This window comes from Egretta garzetta, unplaced genomic scaffold, assembly GCF_000687185.1.
Source record: "Egretta garzetta isolate BGI_Z169 unplaced genomic scaffold, ASM68718v1 scaffold213, whole genome shotgun sequence".
NCBI classification, from domain to species: domain Eukaryota; kingdom Metazoa; phylum Chordata; class Aves; order Pelecaniformes; family Ardeidae; genus Egretta; species Egretta garzetta.
The window spans coordinates 1,038,665-1,059,243 of NW_009259242.1; the positions used below are offsets into that span (position 1 = coordinate 1,038,665).

Genomic DNA, 20,579 nt, shown 5'->3' on the forward strand with positions numbered 1-20,579 from the left:
CAGGCTATTCCTAATCACCTCGTCCTGGTGGTGAGTGCCCTGTGTGCTGGTGTTTCTGGAATAAGAATGTGTTATTGCAAATTCTTTTTAATCTGCTGGAAGTGGATTGTACCAATTCAGAACAAGAATGTTCTCAAGGGAGTACTTACCTCTATGGCTTTAACTTTTTTTTAGCCTACATGGCATTTGTGTAGAATTCCCCAGCTTTACACCATTTCCCTAATTTTATAATAAATAATGTGTTTCCTGTCTTCTTTTCAGCAGTTGAAGATTCATAGGTATAAATGAAATTAATTTCAAATTAACTTATGCAAATATTCCTCAAAAATTACTTTATAAATTGTAGTGTATTCAATCAATGGAAATAATAACGTGCTCTTGGCCAGTCACAAATAGACAGCATCATCTTAACATCAGTACTGGGAGACTGTAGAACAAAGCTCGCAATTAATTCATAGAAAGGAGGTTTCTTTAAAAAGCTGGGTAAGGTTGAAAATGGGGAACATGCTTACCATTTTTAAGACCTTATCAGGGACCTTATCCTAGGGTACTGTCACTAATCGAGACTCTGATATTGGAGCCTTTAACATTAAAATAAACCATCTTTGAGTTGGCAACCTAAGGCAGATGGGAGCCACTAGATAAGGAGCACTGGTATGGTTTGGGGGTTTTTTTCCCTTTGTAGCTTTCTCTGAAAAAGGTAGAGTTCTGCATTCTGCAGCTCTGTGATTTTCTGTATTGCCTTCGCCTTGCCCACAGATTCTTCAACCACAATAAACAAAAGAATTTGGGGGGAGAGGGGTGTCACTGCATTCTTATGTATTTTCACTGGCCAGCCAGTAGCATTTTAGTAGGAAGCAGCGTAGGTGAAAAATACAAAAATAATTGTCAGACAATCAGTATGTTAAATGCATTTTAAAAAGCGAATAATATGAACCAGTAGATCATGCAAAATTCAGTGTTTGGTCAGAATGAGCCAGTGTAAAACTCCTCTCTGCTTTCATTAGCTCCTGCCTTTGAGGGCTTCCACTTTCCTGACCTAATGACAAGTGTATTACATTCATGACCAAAATAGCTCTAATGTTGAAGGACGTACTGCTTAATGGTTTCCCGGCCTCCTCAAAATCAATTGTTGACTCTCAGATGTGTGGTATGTGAAAAGGCATTGCAAGCCAAATGTGACACATATTGATTGTATTACAAACATTGAAATAGCAAGCTTATGTTTTTCAATGTAAGTTGTTAAATAACTCCTTTTTTTCTGAAAGGTGATTGCAAAAATAATAATGATTAGTAGTATCTTCAATTCCTTTCGTGTCAGCAGTTCTCGGAGTGCAGTTTTTCTTTGGCTTTTTGTACACTTAAAGACATTCCCAGTTTCACATCAGTAGTTGGCGTAGATGCTCAGATTTTAGCCTGTGACTGTAGGCAATGGCATGAAGCTTCTGTTTTACCTCTGGGCTAAAAGGAGGATTTATCCAAAAGTCGATGGTTTTTTTTTTGTCAGTTGATGGTGGCTTATTTACTTTCCCTGTTCTCACAAAAGTCTCTGTCCTCTCCCAGCGTGCCTTAGAAGAACAGCGTCCGTTTGGTGAAGCAGGCAGCTCAGTCCTTAATTTGCTGTACTCCTTCCGTTCCCAGTAGAAGTCAGAATGTTTGATAGTAATGTTATTGTGAAACATGTACTGCAAGCTGCGGTGGCTTCTGCCATTTCTGTATAATCAGTTGTACACATTTGATTGCCATCAACTAAGCAGCAGTATTTTATTGCCCTTGTTAAGTATATTCTGCTTATGTTGTACTTCCACTGCTAACTGCCTCCATGGATAAAAATGAGCATCAGCTAGACTGTTTGCTTCTCATTTTATTAACAGTCTAAATTGCTTGGCTCCTACAGTACCTAAAACTTTTATTTGAAAGGAGAATATTAGTCTTTATTGGAAAAATATGTGGGTTTGCTATTTTGTCATATTTCCAATATTCAGCTTCTGAAAAGGTACATTTTCAAAGTAATGTTTCAGGAAGGATAATTCTTTATCCATCTTGAAGACACATAGCAGCAACCTCATTGCTTGGGTGACTGTAGCTCTCATCTCTGAAGAACTTCAGTGCTCATGCAGGGCAGGGTTTGTTCCAAATTTGGATTTCCTTATGTGTTAGGTAGGAGAGCAATATGTCGACAGTAACGTCTGATCACATGCACTGACTGTGGTCATTCTTATTTCCTTAAATTAGTCCATTGACTGGTCATTGTTCCTATATTGCAATTTCTGATGTATCCATACTGCTTTATAACAGTTTGTAATTTCATAATTACCATGAAGATCTTAAATATGACCATATAATCCTTCGGCATAAGAAGCAAACTATTTTATAACTCTAATGCTAAATTGTAACCTGATACGATGTAATTGTTTTAATATGAGATTAATGAGTTTGCCAACATAGATGGGTCAATGTCTTATGATTAAGGGGAAATGGGAAAACACAAGTTCATCTTTCACCATGCCCTGAATATCCAAAGTTAAGAAAAATACTTTTCCTGAAGCATGGTTTCTAGGAACAAGGCTGAAGGGAGACAAGCCAGTCTGCCAACCATACTCTAAATTAGCATAAATTTCAGTTGCTAGTATTTCCCAGATGTCTCCACTTGAAAACTACTTACTCCATCTTTGTTTTATTAAATTACCAACAAAAAAAGAAAAATAACAATTTCTTTAAAATGGAATTTGATACGTGAAAGAAAGGAATGGAATGTCCCTTTAGCAGAGTATTATTCATAAAATGAAACACATTTGTTCGTGGGAAGAGCACTTGAAATGGTCTAAAGAATAAAGTGGCACACAAGCAAATGCCAGAAGTGCATACTCACTTCTGAAAGCTGTTTTTCTGAACCTGAGTTTTTGTACTTAATTCACAAATAAGCAGTAAAATGCAGTATATATCATTGACAGCCTCAAAAAATAAAGGGCCATTTTATGTCTGCACAGATTTTTGCTTTAGCTGTGTCAAACTGCATAACTCACAGAGGAGTTCCTCTGCTGGTCTCACATCACATGATACCTGCAGTCTCGTATCTGGGATATTCCCATATTTCTGTAGCACTCAGGAATCCAAGACCAGATAACTTAGAACCAGCAAGTCAGATCTTCAGCTTCCCATCCTCTTTGCATTGCATAGATAGGTCAAAGAGCAGAGCCAAAAGTGTTTGGGACCTTAACTAATGAATTTTGCATTTGCATTTGAGGGCACGTGAGGGGGGGTTGAGCTGAACTGGTGGATATTGAAGAGAGATCAGAATTCAAAAACTCATTTATCAAGCGATGGAGAAACTGTTTATAATGTCTTTTAGCAAATCTTTTCTATCAATCAGAAATACTTTTAACAGGTAATTCCTATTTCTGAAAAAACTTCCTAATTTTGGAGAATCCTAATACTGAATATAAATAAATCCTTAAGAGGTAAATAAGGGTAGTTCTTAGCTAGATCGTGCTAATTTACTTAAAAAAATATGTATAACTGGAAAAGTCAAGCTAGGACAAAAGACATTCTTACTTCTGTTGTTGGTCAAAGAGTGTGTTCCTTGGGAAACTGAAAACTTCTGCTGTGTGGCTTTTGAATTCCAGATAGATATTACAGCCCTTAAGCTTGATACTTCATATTAATTCCAGACGAGGTGGTTTAATGATACAGCCACGATGTTTAACCCTGACAAGAAACGAGTTGTAGCCAGACATCCCTTTTGTGGTGGATGCTGCTGGAAAGAAGTTTCTGCTTCACAGAAGAGTTTTGAGGGTGAGGTTGCTGCCTCTGGTAGGCAGCTATCCCCAAGCAGTCTGTTCAAATTCATCAGTAATGTTTGTGTGACTGCCTATCATGGAGGCAGGGTTTTAAAGTCTGGCCTTAAGGCCAAAATAAAGCACTTAAGGACATACTCACCTTTAAGTGTTTCAGTAGTCCCACTTTGGCCAAATCTAGATAAAATCCTAGTGAACAGAGATTTCTGAACTATTCTGACTATTGTGTCTCAGTCTCTCATTTCATTTGAGTGATTTTGTCAGAAATAAGAAAAATAAAACATTTTGGACCATGGTATTTAGATATTAGGGAAATAACTCAGTTTTGAGTCAACTGTATTTTCATACTATGGTATCTGCTTTAATTAGTTTCATCTGATTTCCACATTTCTTTAATATTTTGTAACTAATTTATTGAGGGGAAAAAAACCCGACTACATTACTGCACAGTTTCTAGGTTTGATAACTGCCCAGTAAAATGAGGCTTTTTCCTAATTTCTGTATTTTCCCCCTTCTTCCTTTAGCATCCTTTGATCATGTTATGTGCTGCTTTTATTGTAGGAAGGCTGTACTGAAGCCTGTGGGCCAGTACATGCATTCTGTCATCGAAACAATGGGCAAAATCTTCAACATCTGTCGCTTCATACAAGTTCATAATTTGGGCTGATGTTTATCTTTCTACTTACTGCAACCAACCAAGTATCAATGCTGGTGCATCGTCTTTGTCCTCTTAACCCAAGGAAGTGATAAAGATCAATGAGATCCTCGCTTTATGAAGTATCGGGAAAATTTTGTTTGGCTTAGGGTTTCATTCCCTTTCTGCTTTAGATAATATTAACTTTACAGCAGTGGTTATCACAGCAGGCATCTCGCAGCTGAGGAGGCAGGCAGTCACCAGGGATGCTGCCTTGCTGCTCTCTGACCAGCTGCGACACTACCGGCACACATATGAGAGCCAGTGGTTTGGTGTTTTCCACGTAGAATTACAGAAATCTCCTTTGCATTAACCCTGATTCAATGCATATACTCAGATCAAAATAATGGTAGGTTATAATGCATTTTGGCTAACACGCACTCTCTCAGGAGCCTATTCTATTTGGAGAACGGGTGCTTTGGACTGTATCCATTTCTTTTGCACGCGTGTTTACTTTGGCAGTTTTACCTTTTCTTTACCTTGCAAAAGATAAATAATCACAAATATTTGAATAGCAAGAAACTGTATTTTCTGCTGAAAAAAAATAATTTTAAAATCTTGTAAATCTGTAATTTTTTTAAGATTACATATGCAGACAACTGCAGCCAAGATATATTATTTATGAAGTTTCATCAAAGACACTAGCAATTCACAGAAGAAATGATAAATAAGTAGGAAACCTAAGACTGATGGAGTTCATATGGGCTAAATCTTGTATCTTTTAGACTGTATTTCTGACTGTTTGAGCTCCTTTACCTCCCATTTACTCCAGGTGAGAGCCTAGCAGTCTTTCAAAGCAAGTCCTAGGATGGGCCACAAATCTGACCCTGGAGGGTGTGAAAAAAAAGAGTACTGGGAATTAGATCAACTTATGAATGATTCATGGAGAAAGGGAGCTTGAAGGAAGTGAAGATAATGTCTAGGGAAATACGATGCAAAACACGAGAGCCTCCTGGGTACCATGGGAAATACCAAAAAATATAACTACAAATCTAACAGTGGAGGAAAGGAGTAAGGCGAACAGCAATGAAAAACTAATGGAGAAAGAGTAAAATGTGGAAACTAAAGGCACTATAGAACCCACAGATACAGGTGGAACTTCAAAGCATATCATACGTGGATAGGATATACAGTCTAAGGCACATAAAGTCAAAAAGGGAAATGAAGCTGTGGAGATATCTCCAGACTTTCATTTATAGATGGCAAATATATTCAGTGGTTTTAGAGTCTTCGTGGTTAAGAAAAAATACCGAGCATCAGTTGTTATTGCTACTTACGTACCATTCTTCGTTTAGAAGGAAAAAAAAAAAAGACATCATTTTAATCAAATTACTAGTGAAAAAAGTATAATTATCACTGATGAATGACACAAGTGATGTAGGGGATCCATGTGAGCACAGAGCAGATGCTGAGGTTTTATTTTTATTCATAATTGAGCAAATCCGTTGTCATTTATTTTGGATATGCATGTTGCATGCAGGAGTGAGGAGAGGCCAGGGCAGCTGGAAGCAATTGAAGGATGAATCCTATTGCAATTTAAATCATTAGAAAATATCCATGTTGAATAAAGGTCCCATCTTTTATGGGAGAGGAAGGAAGAACTAGTGAGCATGTTTATAACTTAAAACATCCTTTTCCTCCTTCCCTCATAGAAGTCAAAGCCTGAAAACTGTTACGCAGCAACTACCTTGTATTTAAAGTGAAGTAGCTGTGGATTATTCTCCCTCAAAGGTAGCAGGAGACATGTTTGGAGGAACACGTTGTATAGGTCTGTGCTAAATAGAAAATGGAAGAAGCCTGAGATAAGTGACTAATATGGGGTAAAAGTGAATGGAAAAAAAATAATCCAAGGTGCTTTTTGCTTTTCAAGCTGTGCTGAACAGTAATGGTGCTGTTCTACAATTACCAATTCTCAAGTTCCTGAATTCTGGAGTTTTGGTAGACTTACTTGTTGCTCTTCACTTGGTGCCTACAGGTATAATTACTTCTCAGATGGTTTGTACCTGCTTCACTGTGCCAAGTCATGATTCAGTAGCTGTAATGAACTCTGTTTATCTTTGGGAACTGAAGTTATCCCTTTCCAGATTTTAAAGAAGGACCACACTAGAGACAAAGGTGTGATGATGGAAGAAAATAAAATGAGCCTTTTAAGAAAGAAATTCCAAAAAAAAATCTATGTGTGTACTTAGGGCATGCCTTGGTATGAAGCAGCTTTCAAAGATCATATGGTGCGTGCGGTCCAGCACATTTTTCAAATAAAAATTTTAAATCTAAAGCAGGCTCACAGATGGTTCTAATGAGCTGGTCTTTGAGATATACTGTGACTTGAACAAAAATAGTTTAACTCCTAAGACACTAACATGTCAAGATGACTTTCAAGCTAAAGCACTTGCAGAACAATTTTTCATGCATACTTTAATTTTATATATATTTCTAGTCGCCAGAAAAGGGAGGTTTCTCAAGACCTTGCACTTTCCTTTGTATACATTACAGCACCGTATTGCAAAAGTGTGCACCAGGAGCACATTTTTGCACATTAACTGATGCTTCTTTCTCCAGCACTTTTCAAACTCTATAAACATTTGGTTGAACAAATAGTAATAAAAAACATAAACGTTTCCTATGAAAAATTACTTTCTAAAGTGATACAGTGTAGTACCCTACTAAAAGTATTCATCCTCATTCTCGCGAACAGGACTTTCAAACTAAGAACAAAGTGCAAGACTGAGTTTTTAAGATTAGCATGACTGATAATTACAAAAGGGGAAAAGAGAGAGCTCAGTTTCCTAGTGCATGTAAAAATGGCACCCTTTCAGAATTATTTACTTTATACTTATGCTAAACTTTTCAGTAGTAAATACTTGAACCCTCAGAAACATTACTGTAAATCACAAAATTAAGCAATGCATTTAGTAAATTAACCTTTGTCACGATATGTGGACGTAGGTAAGTATACATACATATTTTCTCGGAATCTGTCTCTAAGTGCCTTGGAGTTTGTGTCTAAATTCCCAAAGAATTATGTGTAAACACAGAAGTTGGTGATAAACCAAACATCAGAGGATTTCGTTCTGCGCAGACTTCTACCTTATATAGTTATTAGCATCTGTACGTAATAGCTGTAAAAAGAGACCTCAGCAGGCCATAGGCACGGGTTAATTTGGTCACTTAATAGAGGTGTAAATGACAATAAAAAGTTCAAAAAGAGTTAATGGCTACACCCCAGTTTGACAAGACTGACAGCTTCTACAAAAGAAGGGCTCATAATAAAAGTATCATCAAATGTTTTATAGCTTTGTACCACAGCAAATATTTATCAGATTGTATTGTTTATATTATTATCTATTGCAAAAATAGCAAGAATTAATTCATAATCTTTTCATGACATGGTTTGAAATTGCAGCATTCTAACTTATGCCGTTTCAAAACTGTTCTTGGTGTCACCTAAGCTTTGAGAGACATCTTATTTCTTCATTTCATCTTAGGTCTGCCTTATGGATGGGAAGAAGCTTATACAGCAGATGGAATTAAATACTTCATCAAGTGAGTAATTCTGGGGGAAAATGAGTCCGAGTTGAAATAAAAGCACATCAACCTAAACACATTTGTAAACCTAGAATTAATGGAAAAATGAGTAAAATAAGTTTTATATATGTCCTACAATGTTGAGAACTTCCCCAGTTATGTGTTTGACCCTATAATGGACCCAGGAGATAAGAAAAAAATCTCATCCCCTAAATAGTTTACAAGTGTAAATATCTAGTTTTAAAAATACCTTTATATGTTGGGGAAGTGGAAGAATTCTTAGAATTCTTTTAGATTTTTAGAAGGTAGTGCCCTGGTTTCACCTAAATCTAAAGTTACTGATGGTGGGGGGTTTTTTGACGTCACATCCTGCTCCCTTGTGTGGGAATAAGTTGTTCTGTTGCTGCAAGAGGGTGAAGGAACAGGACTGAAAGCATTTAGTTATTTATAAAATGATGGAGAGGTTTCCTACTGCCATTCCATTCATTTAGAAGAAAAGTCATTGTGCTCGAGACTGCACTTCAGCTGCTAACTGGAGGCTTTGCTAACTCAAGTATCACACAACATCGGCATTTCACGGTATCACTGGCTGCAGGTTAAGCACCTAACATTCCATGGGTAATGCCACTGCAGCTGCCCCAGGTGCAAAAGCCTTCTCTCATGTTCTGCATATGTACTGGGTTTTGTTCTTCATTTCTACCCTATGAAAATTACACCTACAGTTTCCATAGGGTTTGCTTTCTACATTTTCAAGGGGTTGCCAACGATAAAACCTTCCTCTTCATAGCTGGCTTATTAGAAATACTTATATTAACGAATAGCGAATTCCACTGACAGTGTTCAGGGCAGACGTTGCAACAGTGAGCGGTGGTTATGCACCCCCACAAAAAACTGCAGAAAAATATGCCTCTATCAGGAGTTACCTGTGCTTTTCTAGAAGATATGGCAAACATTAATTTTTCAAAACTCCCCAGAGACTAGAGGAAAGGTGACATCGATAAGATGTTATAATAACACAGTGTCTAAAGCATAAAGAAAGCCTCTACAAAAGCTTTAAAGGCAGTAATCATTTGAAGACGTAATCATCTGGGGGGGAAAAAAAATCCAAAAGCACTAAGCTTTGGCCCTTGTTACTTGCTTTTTGGCTTTCCTGAACTATAAGATTTTAGTGATCATTTTTCTGAAAGACTGGAAGAAAAAAATGCAGTGCAAATTCATTATTTACAAAAAATGAAAAAAAAAAAAGATATTTTTTAACCAAATCCAAAGTATGGTTTGTATCCTGCTAATAGCTTGCAGGTAGAGAATTGAAAGCTTCTGTACAAAGACCTACTTGATAAAAGCTGTACGAATTTGTTGTATGCTATAGGAAAGATTTTTTTTTCAGTTGTGTTCTCTGATTCTGGAGGAAAAATGCATGAAAAAGAAGTAGGTCATGTTATGTGTCCCAGAAGCTTCAGGAAGCGAATCGGACAGTATGCTGTTGGATTTTTCCAGAATGCAGCGAAAATTAATTCATATAATATGTTTTTATTATTCCTCTAAAAGACTGCAACAATTGCTGAAAAATACAATTCATCTCCATTCCATACAAATAATGAATCATTGTTTAATTAATAGCTAGTTATTCCAGCTGCTGCAATTTGCATATTGTTTCATTCCTGTCAGTACCAGGAAGACACTGTTTTGCAGGCGGACTTCCACGGTCTCCTTAAAGACAGGAAGGGCAGCAAATAAATCTTTGCAGTGAGATAAAATTACTTTTATCCCAAACTCTTCTGAAAGTCATGTACATAACATTGAAGTTTATGTATTAGCTAGCCAAGAAAAGCAGGGACATTTTTTTTTTCTTTTTTTCAAACATGCTGCTCTGTTGTCCTTGACTCACCCCGCAGTGCCTCGAGCTAGATATATTAAAGCAGACATGTTTTTTTCCTGCAGAGGTTTCCAAACACACTGTATATGATACTGCATTCCAGCTCTAATCAAAGGGAGGCTTTTATTTTCAGACAGATGTAGGTTACTACATGGGATTTATACCAAAAAAAATTGTAGAAAAATAACTTAGGAAATGAAAGTGAATTAAAAGCAAATTTCATAGCAATGGAAATACATGCAAGAGTAACTATTAAAATAGAGCACTGTTCCCTTGGTCTCCATCTGTTGGTACAGGGAGCCATTATAGGATAGTTGGAAAGTTAAGGTGGGTGCTGGATTCTGTTCTGGGTCAAACACTTGCAGTACTCTGGCTTTATACCTGTGCAATTGGAAACTGAGCTTGAAGACTGTATTATCTAGCAATAGCAGCAAATCATATTTAGCAGCAGAACAGAAGAAATCTCACATTCTTGAAACGTTTTCCCCCGCTTTTATTTTTCTGGTTTTGTTACTGTGCTTCTCATACAAGTGCTTAGCTTGATGACTCAGCAGAAAGCTAGATTTGCTGAATATGCACAGGAAATGTAAGTTCTGCACTTGGATGCTGAACTATTGCAGATGTGACAATACGATGCGTATTAGCAGCAGTAGTATCTCAGCCAGTCTAGGTGGTGGAAGCCTAATTTCCAGAACGCATCAGACATTTTACATGTTATCCCCACTTGCTGAAACTACAGATTTGAATTGAGTAGTTCACATGAAAAAGCTTTTTCAGGAATTTTTGTGTATCTGGTCTTTGATTGTTTATGACTTGTGAATGTTCTTCCCCATTCTTAATGTGCTCCCAGCATTACAAGTGATCGTGCCCCAGAGTTTCCATCCTTGTTACCGTCTGTAATCTGTCCTATAAAGTTCTGCGTGTCAGTCTTCACGTGGCAGGCAAGGAAAATCTATCCATTTTAATTGCAGAGAAGGGTATGAAATCACCCTTCATGACCTTCATGTCTAAAAACTTCTGTTCTTCTGAATGGAGCCACCACACTGAAGTGGTGTCATGAGCTCTTAATGCAGTTCAGTAGAATGGAATTAACTGAGCATTGCAATAAGGCATCATGGTAATTAATATTCCTTTTAACTATTTCCTTATTTTGTTTTCATCACTGTTTCCAAATGCCTTTACAGAGCGTAAGCCAGGCTTTTAGCATGCTTGAAAATTCATCCCTCTTACTACACTTTGCAATGTGTATGAAGGCAGTCTGAGAAAGTTAACTATTTAGAGCGAGGAGCAGGGCTTGCACGAGTCCCTTGTTTCTAAAAGTCCCTTGTACCTAACATTGAGTGGTAGAGATTTCATTGGGAAAATTCTACCCAACATTGAAAATACCCTGTTCTAGGAGGAACTTAGCTTGAGGTGCATCTTATCAGCTGATCCTTTTCAGTAGGATTTAATCTAATTGTTTAAATGGGGATTAGCAGAATAGTTGATACTTTACAGCCCAGTACCAATACTGTAACCTTCTTGTTCTCTCTGGCTGTGAATTTCAGTCCTTTCATTCTTTGGTGTTTAGAACAGCCAAGGCCATGAGGGGCTTAAGAGTATTTCGACATTAGCCCACTTCCATGTATACAGACAGATAGGAAAACACGTTATAATTCCAAGTGTAGCCACAATTAAACTGATCCTATATGTGAATTGTCAGTTTTCTTATTATGCAGTGAGGCTGTGAGGCTATATAGAAGCTGCAGTGGCTCTGTTTAAATCCACAGCAGTTTTACAATATGCTAAGGACAATCAAATATTATTTTAATTAGTGGTTGCCTTCAGTTCCAGTGTGCCTTATTGGACCATCAAGTAGCCAAGTCCATAAATCTATATGTTATAAATCTAATGCAGTAAACACCCCAGAATGGAATCTTAATAGCACATAAGCTTGAGACAGCTTGCTGTGAAATTTCCATAAATATCTCTGAAGGGGGTGTAGCAATCTGAAGTGCATGAGAAATCAGAGTTTAAAAGAAGCAAACCAGCTGGCTTGTGTTACACACTGAAGTGAAACCCACTTATGTGAATAACTGACATGAATAAAACATTTACATGGCTGTATTCCTAAGGGGCTGAAAAGCTCCCTATACCTACCGGGGAAAGCTGTATCTTGTCCATGAACACTCACCTTAAGACAATTTTTGAAATCACTTCTTTTATTCAGAAAATCATTTCAGTCTCTCAGTAAATTATTTCCAATCAACCAGGTTGCTAAGATCAGTCACAAAGTACTGGCAAGTGTGAGAAAACTGCCTTTTAGACTCACGTGATTCTGTGCTGGGCGTTAAGGTCATGTGTACAGGTCTACCATGAAATAGTAAACTAATGTAAGCCTCTCGGAGTTACATCTCAGTATGCATTGGGAAAAAAGCAAGTTCAAGGACAAAAATTATACCAGTAGACTAAAAGGTAGGGAGCAGCTTCATTGCTAGTATAGCTGTGCTTTCCTCCTGCTGGAGAGTAAAGGTTGAATTTGGCCTCAGATATGTTTTAAGATAACCTGGTGTACTTTAAAGTAATGCAGAGGGCAAGCTCTATTTTATTTTGCATGTAGCAATACAATCAGTCATACATAGCAGCAGCTTCATGTCCCATCAGTTAATGTGTAATAGAAACACATTACTGGTGCCTGTTTCCTCACCAATATACATCTGGTATTTCTATGACCGTTTATGTCAGCCAGTTTGGTTAAGAAAAGTTGAGATTCTGCCCTCATTTGCTCAAAGTGACAACTGAATGTAGCCTGATGGGGTTTTCAGCAGTCCATTGCAATTCCAAAATCATAGAATAAAGTCATAGACAAGTCTAGATTGGACGGGATGTCTGGAGGTCATCTCATTTAACCTTCTGTTGAAGAGTAAGTTATCCAGAGCCCTGTCAAACCAAGTCTTGAATATATCCAGTGAGGGAGACTCCACCACCTCTGTGGGCACCCTATTCCAATGTTGAGTTGTTCTCACAGTGAAGAATATTTTCTTAATGTAGACAGAATTTCTCCTGAAGCAACTTGTGCCCGTTGCTTCTTGGCTGTTGCCATACATCTTTGTGAGAAGAGTCCCTCCGTTTTCTTTATAACCACCTTTTAGGTATCGGAAGGCTTTGCTTAGACACACACCCCACCCCCTGAGCTTTCTCTTCTCTAGGCTGAACAAACCCAATTCCTTCAAAATTTCTTCATGTGCCAAGTTCTCCAACTCTCTAATAATCTTGGTGACCCTCCACTGGATTTCCAGTGTCTGTCTTGAAGGACCAGTGTATTGAAGAGGCCCCATATAATAAGGTAAAAAAGTTAGATATTAATTAATTTTAATTACTAGATGATTAAGATGTCTGTTCTTCTGTTGTGAAAAATTAAATTACTGATGTTCTAATATAAATTCCTGTCCCAAATAGACATTTTATCTGTAAAACCCAGAAACACAAAGCCCTCATAAAGTATCACCACATCCAGATGTGTTTGTATGCACTTACAAGTCAGCTGGGAGGCATTAGGATGGGAAGAGTTTTGTAAGTAGAGAAGGTTCCTCTTGTTCATTTTTAAAGCTACTCATGTGGCTATTTTTGCCCAGGATTAGTTCAGGTGTAACTCTGAATGAGTTTACTAAGTGTTGTAACCACTACTAGAACAAAATTTCACTTTTGTTATATGTTCTGGCATTAAAGTCCTCATGGAAGTCACAGCAGCAGTGCAAACAGAAAGTGTGTTCTGTCATGGAGTGGATTTTGTGAATTAGTAACTTTGGATTTGATTTTTAAATAGGAGAAAGAGCCTATGCATAACTTAGCTCTCCCAGTGAAGTATCATATATGCTAATTAACGGTTATACACTGGTGGTTTAGAATCACACAGAAACAGTATAAAAAAGCATAGCTGGGACACTAATTTTTTCCCAGAAAACCCATTATAGTTAATCTCTTCCATCCTCCCACTGTGTTCACCTTTAACATATGGCAGCTCTGTATCATGAGACTGGCACCTAAAATTAGGTAGGGCCTTGCTATTCTCCCTCCCACTCCCACCCACTCCTTGCATATGTATACAGTTTGTAAGGACCAGCTGTGAATTTTGCCCCTGTAAACACTGTTTTTCTAGCTTTTTCATAGGACTAGGTTCCAACTATTCCACATTAACTGTTATTTTCCTCAAGAACATTTATCTTAAATTAAATTTTCCTGAAAGACAAGTAAAAGTTCCCAGATATTTTAATATTTGGGGATCTTTTCCCGTAGATGTATTAGGGTCTGTGATGTTTTCTGTCTTATACCAAATGGGAAGCAGTAATATTTGATTTAGTGTTATCTTTCAGCAGTTTATCTAAAAATCAGAAGTTTCACATGGAAGCATTGTGTGCCTCAGTGTGATGGAGTAGGCAATGAAAGTGCTCTGATAGAATACCAGTACAACTGAGAAGAGAATTTGGTTCGTGTTAAGTAGGAGCCTAAAGTCAATACTTGTAAAATACAATTGATGAAAACCACTCATGACGTGTTCTGGTAGCTTTTGAAATCATACCTAAAAAATCAGGCTTCCACTCGGAAAGCCAACACATCATACTTATATATATTATAATATTCTATTTTGTTTGGTTTTGCTTGGGAAGGAACCATCATTAATTTTACTGAAAGCTGGGCATTCACAGAAACTGTTCATGATATTGTGACTGAACTAAGAATAGCAAGGCATGTGTGATAGATGAAGAACTTCTGTAGTATAAACATTGATGTTTTATAGCACTAGAGCTAAAGGTATCATCATAAAGGGAAAATAAATCACAGCTGATTTTACTTACTGCAATGCTAAATTGAGAAAACAAAGCTGCTCCTTTGATAAGTGAGCTCTACGCATTTCCACTGCATTATAAATGGAGGACCCAAAACCCAACATGCTGAGGTGTGTTCAGCTTCGCCTCTGCTGTCCCATTCCAGTATATACAGGTCTGTAACAATATACTGGTTACCTGCAGGTTATCTACGTAGGGGTTGGAGTGGCCCTTCCTAGAAGAAATCAAGTTCAATAATGTTCAAATCATAGCAGAGCTGATCTAGAAGTAGACTTCTGTGTGTGCGTTTCAGTCAGTTCAGAGCAGCAAACCAAGAAACAGTGATCGGCCGTACTGAACATGCAATCGAAATTCCCCCAGCCTGAGCCCCGTACCAGCTCTGCTCCCAGCTCCCTGTATAACAGGCAAGTTAGTTGCACCAAAATTATCAGCTATCAAAATCATCATTGTAGGTGTCCCCATCTTCGTAACTTTGATGTTTTGTGAGTAGGAATGGGTATTTTGAGGCACAGAGTGCTCTCTGTTTTCACTGAGTTCAAAGATGCAATTACTTTGCATCTCTTAAAATTGGACCTTTCCTATATTACACATCAGTCAAAAACAGAGGTTGCTTTTGAAAACGTTTCCTTTTACCTGTCATCGTCAAGTCCTTCTATCTGAAAATAGAGGAAAGAATAGTTATATAGTCACAAGTAGGTGCAAATATTTAAATAAAACTGGCTCAGCACTGACCAAGTGCTAACTGCTGTTACTGCTTTTTAATGTATAAGGATCCAAAGCTCTCTGCATCTGTCAGCTCAATGTCAGTTCCAACACTTTCAGATGTAACCCTATGAATCTGGGTAAACCTGACATTTTTCTTTATCTGTTGGATAACGAACTTGAGACATCTCAGAGAACTTTTATTTTCACACAGTGTTAATGCCTGCCAGCTGAAGTACATGGCTCTCTGCTGCGTCTCACGTTGGTCACTAGGAATAAATATATCCAGAAGTAATAGTCCTCTTTGAAAACTGTGCCCCTGGTTGTCCTTTGATCACAGCCACTGTTGACTGAAGAAAGACTTTTTACTAAAAGGCAGAGCAGTGATGTAGTGCAAGACATTTTGCTACCTAAATATTCTTGTAGACTTACAGATAGCCAGGGTAAGATGAAAACTCAAAATAATTTCTAAAGTTTAGACATGGTTTATTGCCAGATACTTGGGTTGTAGGGAATTCAGTTTCCCTAATTTTCACTGAAATCATTTTGCATGACTACAAGGAAAATAACCTCAGATGTAAAACTAGGAAACTTGGCATTGGATTTTATGATAACATGAGCTTGTAATACAAGAATGTTAAGACTTTAAGCTGCTTTTGGTTGGGCAATTTTTTTCCTAAGAGGTTGTTTGTTTTTTAATATCAAGAACCAAAATGGAGAAACATTCTTTCAGCTTCCACAGATACTGCACACTCAGTCCAGGTTCTGGCCTATCCTATAAGGCAGCTGTTGAAATTTCGTCCGTGAGAAAATACGTGAAGCTGCAATGATTTTTGGCTCTAGACCTACAAATCCCACCGAAAGCAGCATGCTGATCTTTGTTACCTCTGCTGGGTAATTTTGTTCTTACGCTGTTGTGATCAAAGGTGTAATTCTCACCTCTCTAGTTACTTCTGTGAGTAGGACTGGAATGTGAAAGGTCAGATTCCAACTAATTTTTCCTGTTAGGGCAGGATTTGGCAGTTGTGGAACAGGTCATGTACACCACTGGTTCTGAGATCTCCCTGGGGTTTGGGAGAGCCATCAGAAGCAGAACAATGCACAGCAAGGATTTTTCAGTACGTGTTTCATCTGAAGCACAGGCCTTAGGCCATCACTTAGGCTTTAATTCATTTTAGTACACATGTAGTTTAAACATAAGCCTTGAGCGTGCTGCAGGCTGTGGTAGAAAAAGCCTGATGTGATCTTGGCCTAAGTCTGCAACGTCTGTCTTATCAAGGTATCGGGCCTGTGATGGTAAGACAGGACTGATATGAAGTGAGCAAACTGGTTGCACAATTCATCACAAAACTAACACTGCTGATCCTTATGGTCTGATGCAGTTGCAAATAAACTGCACCAGAATTTTTATGCTGTTCACTTAGACCTTGGATTATGAGGAACTGTGTATATTAGACCAGCACTTTTAGAGTAAGAGCAGTTGGCTGATGCTGGGGTGAGATAGATTTCAGGTAGTGCTTTAAAACCGTGAAAAGTTTGCGTATCCTGTCACTCAAAGCTTTGGGCTTATTCAGCCTTGGCTCAGATCCTACTGTTATTACTGGTTTTATTTTAGATTGGATCATTTGTTTGTTGTTGACAATTTTTAATGATACAGCACGCTATTTGGCTTTATAAATCTTCTTCCTAGTGATAACTGCCTTCTGAAATTGCTCACAGATTTTTCTTAGTAGACAAGTGTTTAATCGGTTTAATCAAGGAATAAATAGCGAGACTGTCTTCTGGGATTTCACTTTATATCCCTCAATCTTTAATTAATACTCAAGCAAAATCTGCGATCCCTGAGGGAAATACAAGAAACATTTATGTCGCCTTAGGACACAGTTCAATGAGGTGACAAGTGCTCTCGATCTTATTACAGCCCATGAAAGTTAAGGTCACTGCCACCTTCCAGGGCCTGCCCAGCAGCTCCTGGGGTACTGTTATATGCTGTGTATTCCTTTTGAAAGGTTGTCTTGAAAGAGGGTCCAGTCTTAAACCAATTTTAACAAAAAGGAGAAAGAAAAAAAGAATGTTTAATTTCAAATAATCTGGTTTTTGTAAATACAATACAAAAACCCTTCCCAAACTGCCGATAAGTTCCATGTCTGGAAACTGTCTTCCCTAGGTGCTCTCAGGATTGATTGGTTATACTTGCATCAATGCCACTCAGTTGTTTTATTTTGTTCTAATTTTTTATCTACTAAATTAAAATTGTTTAGTTACAGTTCAGAATAAGTTATTTCTTGCAGATCCTCCCAGCATTTGCTCTTCAAAATAGCAAAGAGTTTTCGGTTGCTTGGCTTGGTGTGCCCTTACAACATTTAACATCTGTTTTCCAACCACTGGCATTTTCAAAGGGGCTACCAAACATGACGGATACCATGGCTGGCTCTGCAGGTGTGTGTTAGGTCTGAGAGCTTATTTCATGATAAACATTGGCATTGGAAGAAACAAAAAAAATAAGTTTAAATTCATAAAGGACAACAGCAAAGTGTTAAAAACACTGGCTCTTGAAAGCTGAGAAACAGTTCTGCTCCCAAAAATCATGCAATCCTAAGTAAAATCAGGAATGCATTCACAGAACATGTCAGGGGCAGCACCAGTAACTACACATGATATTATGTCTACTTGGGCAGACTGTAAAGTAATTTAGAAATAATATCAGGTAGAGATTTGAGGGCAACAGAATTAGCACCCTTCCAGCATTTTGGCCATCCTATGTACCAAATCTTGCTGTATAGTATTTATCTAAGCTCCACAGTCATGGGAGGGAGCTGGGCTATAACTAAAAGATCAGCGATTGCCACGATCCCATGGTCTGCCTTCAGGAGCAGCGGCTCCCTGGTATTCCCTTAGATACTCCATTGCCACCTGCTGGCATGAGGAAGGGCAATTCTGTCTCACCCTACCAAGATAGGAAGGTCTTCAAGGTGCCTGACACAAGCTAGGACTGCTCTGGGTTTGTGCAGGATCTATTTTTGATGGTATTTTTCTTATTACGCAATGTTTCAGAAGGTGCATAAGGAACGTTGATTATGGCTCAAGAGGCTTGCATTAGCAACTTAGAGAAGTACGGGTAAACTAGAGATGAAAGAGCCAGGCACCTTCTCAAAGGTACAAGATTTGGGACAGTGGGGTTTAAAGATGAAAAGGTATCCTTGCAAAGCAAAAGGCTGTTCCAAGCACAAGGGGAACAGAAGGAGAAAGGCCCAGCAACAAAAGACAAAGGCAGTAATTAAAACAAATCTTGCAAAGCCGTGTGTCATCCAGCAAAGAGCTATGCAGACAGATTCTGTGCAAGAGCAAGCAGGAAAGATGATACAACCTCTAGCTGAAGGATTAAGTTTCAGGATCTTCACTCAGTGGCATTGTTCTTCATTTTCCTGTTGCTCTGACCCTTGTTAGCCTCCAAACCACCACTGCACAGGGGCTGCATATTCGTGTGTAAGAGGAACGCAGAGCCCCCCCGGAGCCAGACAACACGTACCCCTCTCACAGAAACCGCAGAACTTCCCACTGGGATATGTGTGTAAGTCTAAAAACTAAAAAAAGCACAATATGGAATACATTTCTGGGTAGTGTAGAGCGTGTCCCCTTCCAACCCATCTACATCTGGCAGTGCTATTAGCTACATTTTTTAATTATTATTTCAATAACAACAGTGAAAGTACTAAAGGTTGAAGCTTTCAGAGCGTGCAGCTTCCTATGTCTCAGCCTTACGGTTGTCAGCGGTGCTGCGCTGCGACAACGGCTTTGCAAAAATTTTCGATCTGTGCACAGATCGGTAAAAGCTCCATCAGGCACCGATACTCTTTAGCTGAGTGTTACTGTGTTTTAAAGGGCTAGTGAAGTCTGGGAAATCAAAATGTAAGATAAGTTAAAAGTTTAGCAAAATTAATACTATAGATTAAATGGATTAGGTTATTGGGTGTGTTCATTTAGGGAGGAAAATAGCTACCTTGGGGTTTGTGTTATTTCATAGGAGCAGAGTTCTGCTTTCACTTTCATCTTCTTCAACGTGGCTCAGTTTGGTAGAGCAGCACAGGGTTCATATGAGGCCAGAATTTGTCTTTCCAAGTTCAAATACAACTAAATTCTATTTGGCCCCTAATGAATAATGGTCATTATGAGAGTTTGGCTGATTAATTATTTAAGGCAGCACATTGTCGCCTGAACAGATCTCAAACAAATGGGTCTTGCACAAGAGTGCTCCTTTTAAAGCTAAGTAACCCCAATGCACTGGTAGAATTCAGCCAGGTGTTACGGATGCGGTCCCATGTCAAAAGAGAAAAAAAAAACCACTTCAAAGACTATCGCGTGACTGCTTCGTAGCTCAGCGTCCTGCACCGTGACCTACAGCAGTCGTGTTGTCTGCAAGACTCTTCGTGATTCCCTGTTAGGCTCCAGAGTTTGGCCCTGGCTGGAGAACACAATTTAAGGTGAAAAGCATGCCTTGATAATGCCCAAAATCTAACAAAGACGCAGCCTTTTTTTTCCTTTGAATTACTCTTTTCTTAAAAGATTGTCTTAAGTTCTCATTTTAAAATAAATCATTTTCCATGCAAATAAGTAAGAACCATGAGGAGGGTAATTGTAATGGTATTTTAATTTGCTAACATTTCTTTGCCAGAAAAAATCCCTGTGTTCTCATGTTTTGTTTTTCCAAGCTCTAATATTTGTCCTGCAATTTACTAATGTTAAAAAGACAAAATAAGCTACTGACATATTTCCAGATCAAATGTTTCTGTTTTCTAACTTTGGCTACTCTCCGATAGCAATGACTTGTTTGAAAAACCTAAAAATCTTTAAATATTGTTAATTGCTCTGAAAATGTGAAACGAATCTTTTGAACAAAAACATTTGCAAATGGAAAGCATTTTACATTTAGAATTTGTAATGCCGGCTTTAAAAATATTCCTTTAATATTGAAAACAGTTTCATCAATTAAGCAAAACCTAGTGGTAGATTGCTGGCCCTCACAGACAAATCAGAGAGGATGTATTTCTAATACAAGAATGTTCTGCAAACCAGTAAATCTGGGATTATCTCTTCGGACTGATTATGTCAAAGCTCTTTAGCCACAGCACTTTTGCAGAGCCAAAAATAAATGGGGGGGG

The 20,579-nt window shown here is 38.2% G+C and overlaps 1 protein-coding gene across 1 annotated transcript in view; it reads left to right on the forward strand.

The window, feature by feature from the left end:
* The window catches only part of STXBP4 (syntaxin binding protein 4), a 66,893-nt gene that overhangs the window by 42,820 nt on the left and 3,494 nt on the right, over positions 1-20,579 (forward strand). The window contains exon 21 of the mRNA XM_035891636.1: positions 7,977-8,034. Within this exon, the coding sequence (XP_035747529.1) occupies positions 7,977-8,034 (58 nt within the window). The remainder of the gene's footprint in view (positions 1-7,976; positions 8,035-20,579) is intronic.